At 38.5% G+C, this 11657-nt stretch overlaps 1 protein-coding gene across 1 annotated transcript; it reads right to left on the bottom strand.

Moving 5' to 3' along the window:
• Positions 1-5444: 5444 nt before the first annotated feature.
• LOC309704261 (uncharacterized protein) lies at positions 5445-7595 on the bottom strand (the record flags this gene model as incomplete). The annotated part of the gene is made up of 5 exons (XM_082529317.1): positions 5445-5555; positions 5706-5871; positions 6001-6175; positions 6584-6653; positions 6771-7595. The coding sequence occupies 4 exons, from the start codon at positions 7593-7595 to the stop codon at positions 5706-5708; spliced, it is 1236 nt and encodes a 411-aa protein (XP_082385443.1). The 3' UTR covers positions 5445-5555.
• Positions 7596-11657: the final 4062 nt, after the last annotated feature.

Genomic DNA, 11657 nt, shown 5'->3' with positions numbered 1-11657 from the left:
GGGTGAGAAAGGTGACTGAAGAAGAAATACTCAATGCACCATGGGAATCCCCCAGTAGCATAACTAAGATTCAGGGTCACCTGGTCCAGCCCTAACTATATGCTTTAGCAAAAAGGAAAGTTTTAAGCCTAATGTTAAAAGAAGAGTTAGTGTCTGTCTCCCAAATCCAAACTGGAAGCTGGTTCTATATTGTGGGGCCTGAAAACTGAAGGCTCTGCCTCCCATTCTACTTTTAAATAATACTTTTAATATTTTAAATACTCTAGGAACAACAAGTAAGCCTGCAGTGTGAGAGCGAAGTGCTATACTACAAGGTCATTAAGATAAGATGGGGCCTGATTATTTAAGACCTTGTATGTGAGGAGCAGGATTTTGAATTCAATTCTGTATTTAACAGGGAGCTATTATACCAATATAATGGGTATAATTTAGGACATCCTGATAATAATGAATTACAGTAGTCCAGCCTAGAAGTAATAAATGCATGAACTAGTTTTTCAGCATCACTCTGAGACAGGATATTTCTAGTTTTAGAGCACAGGTGTCGAACTCCAGGCCTTGAGGGTCAGTGTCCTGCACGCAGTGGTGGTCCTAGCCTGTTTGGCACCCTGGGCGAACATTCCCTCTGACACATAAAACTTTAATGTATTGTTTGGAGTTTAGTCCTGTTACTGTTACTATTTTTACCATTTCTTCTTGGAGCAACTGTAACCCACATAATTTCCTTAGGGATTAATAAAGTATTCTGATTCTGATTGTTTCAGGATGACCTGCCATTATCCAATGACACATCTGCTTACCTGTATCTTTTGCTCGTTTCTCCTCTTCTTTTCTCTTTTTCTAAACTGAGCACCTGATGGCTTTGAACTTTTCTTGTCCATCTTGGTTTTAATTTTGCACTCCAGTATGAACACCCATTCCCCAACCCGAGGATCACCACAACATAATCTAATAGACCTACACCTTAGTTCACAGATTCACTTTGTCTAAGGTGTATTTCTGGGATTTCACACAACCCAGGATTCAAATCATGAATAATGGGCTTGGATTTACATCATTATGAATTAAATGTGCTCTGGAAGTAGCCGCCCCTGCCCTTTCGACGGGTTGTGTGTCAGACTTTAAATCATCAAACTATAAAATATAAATTTTAAATTGTTATTGATCCCTTTACCCCCAGTCCTAAAGTGTATATTTATTTTCTTACTCTTCTTATATTTATTGTTTGTTTACTTGCACGGCTGTAACTGGAGCCTCGTCGTCTCGTCTCTCTATATACTGGACTGTAGCGGAGATGACAATAAAGTTTACTTTGACTTCAGCAGCGAGCAGGCGCACCGAGGGTTCTCGCGCTCACTTTCAATTTCGAAAAGACATCGGTGCAAATTATAAATCTGTGTCATAATGTCTGGTGTTTTCGTGTTTGTTGGTTTTTTTTTTTATTTTGTTTTATTTTGCGAGCTGGTTATTAGATGCTGCTCCAGCCGGTCAGAGAATCCCCCGCCGCCCCGCCCTCTCCTCTCTGTGCCACAAGCAGCAGGCGCACCTCGCAAACGGAGGGCGCCCTTACTCCCGCAAATGGGCGATAGTAAACCCCAGTATGCGCTGGCATGACGTCGGGGCAGAATGAGTACGGACAATTTTTATTTTATTTTTTATTTTGCCGATGCCCGTGATGCCGCCCCGGGCAACCGCCTGTGTCGCCCGTATCAACAACCGCTACTGCCTGCAGGTTTTAGATGTTTCCTTGATCCAACACAGCTGATTGAATGGCTAAATGGCCTCAACATGTCTTGAAGTTCTCAAGAAGCCTGTTAATGAACTCATCATGTGATTCAGGTGTGTTGACCCAGGGTGAGATCTGAAACCTGCAGGACACCGGCCCTCAAGGCCTGGAGTTCGACACCCCTGTTTTAGAGATATTGCGCAAATGGAAGAAAGCAGCCCTACATATTTGTTTAATATGTGCATTGAAGAACATATCCTGGTCAAAAATCACTCCAAGGTTCCTCACAGTGTTAGTGGAAGTGAAGATAATGCCATCCAGAGTAAAAATCTGGTTAGGTGCCATATTTCTAAGATATTCAGGGCCGAAAACAACAACCTCAGTCTGAAATCTTTACTACCATTTTTAATCCTTACAAATACTAATAAAAATATAAATTGTAAATGTTCTCTGTCATAGTTAACAGCCCACCCTCGAACAACAAATAATATGCAACTGTAAAGTTTGACTTGCTGAATTATGGTGTATACCTGATAAATTCACTGACAATTAAAGCAAAAAGAATTGATAAATCGTGGCTCTAATTTGTTGCTGAATCAGTGTTTGTGTTTTTAGAATGGCGTATTGAACATACTCAAATGTTTTATTGCTACATAAAATGATTGTGGTTCACACAAACATGCATTCTTTTCCTCCCTGCTGTATTCATTTTAAATTATGCAAAACACAAAAAGGGACAGCATGAAAACATTTGTAGGGCCACATAAAATATCTGCAGTTTGTGATGTGATAATAAAATGAAAACAAATGATTTTCATTCCAGATTCAAAGTACTAAAGACAATGAGATCCCCTGGTTCGTCTGAACATCCAGCCTTTTTATGGGAATCGGGATGCAGAGTGATAAAATTGAGTTTATTTAAATATTATTTTGTAAATAGTTAATCATGTTTATATTGTGGAAGTCTAAGAGATGTGAGATTCTCTGAGTTTGCCATCTATGATTAAGAAAGAAGTTATATTAAGTATGCTGTGATTGGTAAACGCACAACATTCATGTGTAATTAATACATGATTATGCATGAAGTGTATGAAGGAAAGTACAGTGGAACCCCGGCTTACGAAGACCCCATTTAACGAAAAATTCAAGTTACGAAGGCACTTAACGGCAATATTTCCTCATCTTTCTGAAGCACTTTGCAAACCACACCAAGGTAAGCCATGATAAAAGTAATGGAATTGCGATGCTGGTGAACAACTACATTTTTTCAGCTTCATTGTTATGTTCAAAATTGGTGCAAGAGTTGTAGGTTATAATGCCAACTGAGCCAATGAGGCCAAACTCAAGAAAGACCAACCGAAATTAATGAAATATTCAGTTGCAGAAAATTCCATAATTTGACTTTTTTGGGGGGTTGGAATATGTTCAAAAGCTAGATTTCTGCATTCTGTCACACACACACACAGCTACATGAATGGCTCTAAGTGCATTCATGTGTTGAATAAACAAAGATTACATGTTAATGTTTTGTTAATACCCTTATTTCATTGTGTTACATTTCACCCCAGGATATGTTACAACTAACCCAGACTATGGGGTTAATTGTAACATTTCACTCTTTGTGTATGAGACCATACCATGCAATGGGTAATTGTGCTGCAGAGAAAATAGCTGCACTATTTAATAGCAGAGACATGTAAATACTTTGCATTACATTTTGAATCCACTACCTTAAACGAGCTCCAATTTACAGACAGAAATGTCAAAAATGTTACAACTATCCCCGGTCTCCCCTACATGTACACGTATGTATGTATGCATGCATATGTATGCTTTCTTCAACCCCCGCCACCTCCTCCTCCACCAAGAACTTCGTCTTCAGCCAGCATCGCCTCACTCAAAAGGCAATGGAAAAAGGTGCTTCGACTTACGAAAATTTTGACTCATGAAAGACCCTCTGGAACAAATTAATTTCGTAAGTCGGGGTTCCACTGTATATTGTACACGTGATAGAGCTAAAAAGAAGAACATATTCATGTGTGAAACAGCTATATCATATAAATGCACAATAAAGTACTTTATATGGATGAGAAAACATAACCACTATAATGAATAACTGACCCTTTTCCCAAATTTATCAGTGTGAAACATCACAGAGAGGGAGAGAAACAACAGGATGGGGTTCACAGAGCAAACCACATTTGGTAAGAGGAAGGGGGAAGGAGGGTGTCATGCATATGTGCAAATGGGCTTTAAAAGTAGGAGCATTCAGGATTCTTCCTCTAGTTTCCATCATGATCAGCCAGCCTTGGGAGTTCAAAGTTGGAAATTAAAGGGATTAGGTGCTACCGAACACAATGAATTTACAAATTATAATTTTTGTTTCTTTCTCTCGTGCAATGTTGGATTATAATTTCAAAGTATTTGGAGAACACTAACTCCTCCTAAACATCAGCAAGATTAAGGAGCTGATCGTGGACTTCACTACAAAGCAGGCGAGGAATTACAAACCCCTCATCATCAGTGGCACGCCAGTGGAGAGAGTGGACAGTTTCCGATACCTGGGTGTCCACATCACTCAGGACCTGTCATGGTCCTGCCACATCAACACCCTGGTTAAGAAAGCCCGTCAGCGTCTCTTCTTCCTCAGAAGACTTAGAGACTTCCATCTGCCACTGAAGGTGCTCAAGAACTTCTACTCCTGCACCATCGAGAGCGTCCTGACGGCAAACATCTGCACCTGGTTTGGGAACAGCACCAAGCAGGACAGGTGAGATCTGCAAAGAGTGGTGCGCTCAGCCGAACGCATTATTCAATCAGAGCTCCCTGACCTGCTGTCCATCTACACCAAGCGGTGCAAGTCCAAAGCTAGGAAGATTATGATAGACCTCTCCCATCCCAACAATGGACTCTTCTCACTGTTGAGGTCTGGGAAGCGTTTCAGTAGTGTGTGTGAGAGCGTTTCAGTAGTGTGTGTGAGAGCGTTTCAGTTGTGTGTGTGAGAGCTAAAATTTCAGTAGTGTGTGTGAGAGCGTTTCAGTTGTGTGTGTGAGAGCGTTTCAGTAATAATGTCCCTTACGGCACCTCATACATGTCACACAACCTTAGATACACTGTTAGACATTTTATTGTATTTTTACATTAACTTACTGGCAACACTATTGCCAGTAAGTTACTGTAATTACTGATCTACAGTATCTTTACTGTTGTGATGTTTTACAGTTCAACCACTTTACTGTAAACATATATTACAGTATAACAGCTTTACTGTAAACGTGGTTTACAGTTAGAAAGACTTACCGTGATTAAGTTTTATAGTATCACTGTACTGCAAATGTGGTTTATGGTATAACACTGTAAATGTGTACAGTATAATTTGTTTAGACTGTAATTGTGTTTTACAGCATATAAAATAATATTAACATTCATATTCAATATAAGAACATTTACAAAAAACAATATAATTCAATAAAGTAGTCTCAGAATAGTGAATTAAACCAACATTTATTGTTGATATTTTTTTTAACAAGAAAAACATTTTTCAACTGAATAAAAACAATGCCAATAACCAAAATAAATAGAAGCGTACATGAAAACTACACAGTCCTTCACCTTTCTGTCTGATTTTTTTTAAGGAAAACAGTTTTTCATTCCACTAAAAACAGGACAAACCCACCAGCATGAACATTAAATAAACTATTACAATTATAAAACAAAACTCATTTACAAAATGTAATAATTATCAGTGGGTCCCAGGAAATAGAATGTGACATGGGATTTAGATTTCCGTTACCAGGATGGTCGGGTTCAGCGTAGTCTTCATCACCACCTGTCAAAGACACATCATCAATATTCATGTTTGCTCAGGTTATTCACTTGTTCACATCTGTCTGAGATCATTCATACTGTTGTATGGATGTGTGTACAGTATGTATATAATTATCAGCTATGTAAAAGATATTATCATCTCTGTTCTTACCTAGTTGGAAGTCCTCCATTCAAACTCAGAGAGCCGCTGGAGGAAGGTGGTGATCCGAGGGCTGATGCTTGTAACCTTCCTCTTTACGACACGACCTGTCTTGCGGCTTGTACCAAGTTTTGCAGGGCATTTTGTTCCCATGTCTGGATTGATCCTCACAAAGAACCTTTTAACGGAAAAAAGGCTGCTTTAATTTCAAAATTAAAACATACGTTACAGCAATCACCTATATGTTTCTGCAACTGTAGTCAAGCTATCACATATATTTCATTCTTAAATGGTGTAAAGTATTTACCTCTGTATTATCTCCAGTGTGATGGACGCTGACTCCTGATACTCAAGGTTGAAAACGTAGTATGACGCAAAGAAGACAGCAAGGGTGCTGGCAAAGTCATGCATCTGCTCAGGCTCATAAAATACCTTGCCCTCCAAACTGATCATCCAGCGGCTTGCAGACATGAAATTATTCCCTAAAAACAGACAAGAGTCCAATAAGACAATGTGCTCACCCTTACAAATAAGGTTTCCAAAAGAATGCTGGATAGCAGGCCTCACACTGTACAAAAATAGAATCCACACGGTTTGCTGCTATTTCTCTTATTATTTATTATCTAATGAAAATTATGATCAATTACAGGAAAAAACTGCCTTATGTCTTTGCATTTTGGCCTGTGCTGAAATGTTAGGTTGTTTTTTCCTGTTGGTCATTGTGTATAATAAATAATAAGAGAAACAGCAGCAAACTGTGTGTATTCTATTTTTATACAATATAAAACAGACAAACCCCTGTTAAGTAAGTTGTTGTGGGTACAAATACCACAATAATTACATAGATTTTTTACAAAAATATTACAAGAGGATTGAAACTATTTACTTACCAAGCGCTATTACCCTTGGTGTGATGGGTAAGGTCATCTCTCTCTCAACAGACATCTTGGTGGAAAAAGCCTTTAAAACACAAAACGAACTGATTTGAATGATGATACCCAAAATCATTGAAATATTTTTCCTTTGTTTATGTTGACAGTATTGATAGTGCATGTGTAAAATTTTAAATATAATTACGTCAGCCAAGATGAAGATTGAGTCCTCTTTTTCTTGGAAGTACTTCATCAGAAGGAGGATGGCTGCTGTGGCGATCTGGTTGTGGTTCAGCTTTGCACTGTCGCACTCACGTAGCAGATGTTCAATCTCCTTGTTCCACTGAAGTCTCTGGCTTTGAAAGAAGTTCAAAATTCTCCTTCCTTTCGTAAGAAGGGCTTCACTGAGACGTGTCTCTACCTCAATATCTGTGAGTGTGTGGAAGTGAGTGCAGAGGCCTCTTTTAGTAAAAAGAAATGGCCAATGCTCTTGAACCTCACATAAGGTGGGGGCAGGCCAAGAATTAAGCATGTGCCTCTGGTAAATATAAGTCAAAGACATATAAGTATTTACATCTGTTGTTTCAATTGCTTGAGGACCTGCTGATCTGAAGACAGTTGACATAGTCTGTCTTTTTGTCTCCAAAGTTTCAGTCGTTTCTCCTTCTGGTAGGGTTGTGGGTTGCCAGTTGATGCAACCATAGCTATCAAGTTCAGATCTCCCCCTTTTGATGGCAACATCACCCTCATTGTTTTCCCTGGTAGACCTTTTCCTTGGCTGCCGGATTCTGCTGCTGACATTGTCTCTATTTACATGTTCAACTCTTGTTTTAAGCTGTTTGAGTAGGGAATAATAACCACAGCCTAATTGCTCACCTTCTGCAGTCTTATCTGCAAAGGTAGCGGGATACTTAGATACAATAGCTCTAGCTACCTCCCCACAAGCAGCTCTGTTAGGGTTGGGGCAGTGTACTCGCATTCCTTCTACAACAGTCCTAATCATTATTCTCCTGTCTTCTGGGTGAGCCATTCCACCAGTTGCCAAGGTCTGTGAAAGTCTTGTTGGCATCTTCTCCCAGGGAACTGAAAAATTGCTGATCCAGGAGGTGTTGCTTACATTTGGTTGTGTGGAAGGGAGTTGACCTGATGCTTGTGCAGAACAGAGTGAACTACCCTGTAGTGGCATTTGCACAGTTGTTGAGCAGGTGGTTTCAGGTTCCTTTGGGTTGTTTGAAGAGCCAGACTCCACTTGGTCGTCGATATTCACACACACACACACACACATAAACACAGCAGAACAATTCCACATTAACTATGTACAGATGGGTTTTTTGGAGTATTTATTGAGTAATACTCTTATATAAGACACAAAAGCAAGAGTGTTGGAGAAATAATACCAATGGCAATGAAAGCTAGTTTTAGTTTTGAAAGCTATAACAATTTCAAAATAACTCTCAAAATAACTAATTTACAACTATTTTCAAGATAGGACTGCAACCATTTATGACATTAATGCATTCTCACCTTTTCTGAATACTTGAACAAGTCTTCGACTTTGAATTGGTGTCAAGAAAGGCTTGATATCATCAGGCTCAACAAACAGGAGATCTTCTCTGTTTCTAACACCAATAATGTCTGTCAGGTGCTCAATAACTGCCCTCTTTGTCTCTTCATGCAGGTCAGGTAATGCCAGGTTAATTTCATGATGTAGGCTGCCGCTGTCCATATCTGCAATGAATTAAGAGGATGATATTGAATGATGCAAAGATACAACGGTTAAACCTGAAGCGATATACACTGGCAGAGGGTAGTAATCAAACAAACTGTCTGCTTGAACACATATGAATCTTTTTTCAGAATTGTGTAGACAGTGAAGTCCAAGGTTGATCAGTATCACAGATTGAAGGATGTCCAAAACAAAGTGTACTTGTTTGTGACTGATGAGGATCACTGAGATTTTTCCAAAGATGTGGCCACATTCATCATGACCCATAGCAACAACAAGCCCTTTGCAATATTTTGTTCCTTTGTAAACTACTGCTGATACCTCTGACGTTGTTTCTTTCATCAAGCCAGCTGTCCTGACAGACTCCTGAATTAGACCATTGTACAACTGCTCATCATATTCACTAGTTTCACCAACTGCTTGAACTGCTGGAGCAAACAATGGTCCACTGCTGAGGTACGCCTGAAGCAGCTGGTGCCTTTCTGCCAGTGTTTTACAAAGGTGAACAAAGTTGTGCAGTTTCCGGGCGCATTCCTTGAAATACGAATGCTTACTCTCGAACCGGAGAGTCCACAAGCGAATAAGAGGCCCAAAGTGCAAAAAGAGGTCACTATAGTGCAGTAAATAGTGATGCTTGGGCTTGAGTGGGTGATTAGGGAAAATTGTGTGTCTTGAATGAACATACTCCTCTGTTATTATCTTAAGGTATGCAATCTGGTCATGATGGATCTTGGGAGCACATATGAGCTCAACCATTTCCTTGAGCTGTAGATAAAGTTGCCAGACCTGACTGTCCTCAGGATTTTTTATCCTGTCACCAACCAACAATGGCAACAGTCGCAACAGACACCAGTTCTGTGCTGCAGAACCAGAAAGTTTTTTGCCACACTCCTTAACCTCACATGGTTTACTGAGACTATCATTCCCTGAGTATTTAAACTGTGTGATCGACCTGTTTCAAAACAGTTTCCCATTCATTCTTTATGGTAGTGCTAAATCGCTACAGATGTAATATATTTTTGTCCACTATGGTTTTCCGGTGTTGTTTTGAGTCACTTTCCACTTCCAGAGATGAAATCAGATCTCAGAGCTCTGTGTTCATTAATCACAGGTAAGAAAAGGGTTATTTGAAATAAGAGTAAACCTACAGAATGAATATGCAGCTGTGCTTTAAAGGTTTATCGGATTCATGACAGTTAACGTCCACCGTTTGGTTAAACAGTTGTGTCAGCTGTGCTGAAGTGATTAGCTAAATAATGAATGAACAGGAGGTTTCATTTATTTGTGTGTGCCGCTGTCATGTTGTAATGGTAAATATTCTGACAGTGTTGTGTTCATGTCTTACGAACATTAAAAACACTCACTGACAGAAATAGACCTGCTGTTTTTATTTCTTTTTTTAAATGTATGTGTGTGGTTTTCATGTTGTAAGTACTCTTGTCAATGAGCTTCTGACAGTCTGTCCTGTATGGGTTATGGATGATGATGATGTGCTGTGATAATACAGCTGCTGGCTTTATGCTGAGCTTTGACACTAGGCTGTTGTTACAAATACAGAATCAGTCATGAATGATTTTTATTCACAGACAGAAAAAAATACATCTTCATCACAGCTCTGATAGTGCTAGAGTTAGCTTTCACTGAGTCAGCTGAACACAGTCTTAAAACAAATGTATTTGTTCCTGTCATTAATCTTTAAATCACTTCAGCTAATCCTTGGCCTGCTTCTTTTTCTGTAAACCCAACTACACTGTGCAACAGTATTTTCAAAGATTTATTTCAATCGCTTAGTTCTTTTTAAGTTTCCTTAATTTTTCTGTATTTGTGTCAAAACATTTTTTTCTTTTTCATTGTATGTCATACCCAGAGACCACTCTGATCCCTCCTGTTGAAGCTGGAAGTTGAATTAAAGACATGTCTGCACCTTTGAGGGAGGACCCTGTGCCGCAGAATGCTCTGACTGTGAGCCTTATGACTGGAGGGGGACTCCTCAGAGATGAAGGTGGTGCAGGGAGAGTTTGGGAAGTTAAAGGATAATCTTTCCTGTGTCTTCTGGAGAATGATGTCATTTAGTATGTTGTATGTACTGGTACTTATATAAAACCTTTCTACTCTACTTCAGTTCGCAGAGCAATTAATACACCATGCCTCATTAATACAGACATAAATGAATGAATAATACATTATATATATATATATATATATATATATATATATATAATGTATTATTATAAATAATAATAATAGTAATAGTATACATATAATAACATATATATGTTATTGTCTTATGTGTATGATTTCCTTTGACCAGAATGGTCTTACAAAAAGAGATTTGGTCCTCTGTATAAATAACGCTTAATTATCCCTAAAGTAAAAGGTCTTACTTAAATGTTTATATACTCACTTTATAAAAGCACCAAGCTGTTCTTTGTCGTTTATATGGTGCTTGACTTTGTTCATTATGACTTTCATGTCAGAGAGTATTCTAGCTTCTGTCAGAGTGAAAGTGTTTAGCAGGAATTAGGAACCATTATAACAAAATGAGCAAAATGAACAAACTGATATACAAAATGAGCAATGTATCGCATTCTTACTGACCACTTACCAAATGTAAAATGTATGGCAATAAGTTTATTGTTCAAGTTAAGTTTGATTTGAAATTACATTTTTTTTTTTTCATTTTATTTTAATACATCTCTGTCATGGGTCAAAAATGCTATGAGGTGCCATAAAGAATATTATTACTGAAACACTCTCCACTGAAAACCAAGCCATTTCAGATGAACAGGAAGTTATTTCCTGACAAGGAAAAAGTGGTACATTTCAAACCGCTACACAGATGTCTACTCAATAACCTGCTAGTAGCCTAAGTGAAGCAGCCGCATTACTCTGTCAAATGCAACAGCCGTGGGCAGTCGGTTGTAAGACTACGGTCAAGTGAGTCCTCACTAATAAAACTAAACAGGTTTTCTAGATCAAATCCACCACCTCTCATACTTTGAATAAATTAAAAATACACACAAAATGGGCCTATCACATCAATGATCGACCTGCTCATTACTATGTCCACCTTGTTACTGTGGAAAACGAGGAAGACGCTTTTTGCTTAAATTAGCCATTATCACTTATGTCAGGGGTTCTTACATTTTGTTTTTTTTGTTTTGTTTTTATCTCAGGGCCTGACGTTTTCACTACAAAGTGGACCAGGGCCCATTCACATATTAACACTGTATTGAATAAATTAATTTTGCTTTTGGTTTGATTTATATTTAATAAATAAATCAATTCCACCTGATCTTAAAAGCTAAAACCTTGCCAAATAAACATGATGATGACGACATTATACAATGTAATAAGACATTTATT

The sequence above is a fragment of the Aulonocara stuartgranti genome (genome assembly GCF_965226115.1).
Source record: "Aulonocara stuartgranti genome assembly, chromosome: 4".
NCBI classification, from domain to species: domain Eukaryota; kingdom Metazoa; phylum Chordata; class Actinopteri; order Cichliformes; family Cichlidae; genus Aulonocara; species Aulonocara stuartgranti.
Note: the sequence above shows the minus strand (reverse complement) of the source record. Positions and strands in the feature narration are given on the sequence as shown.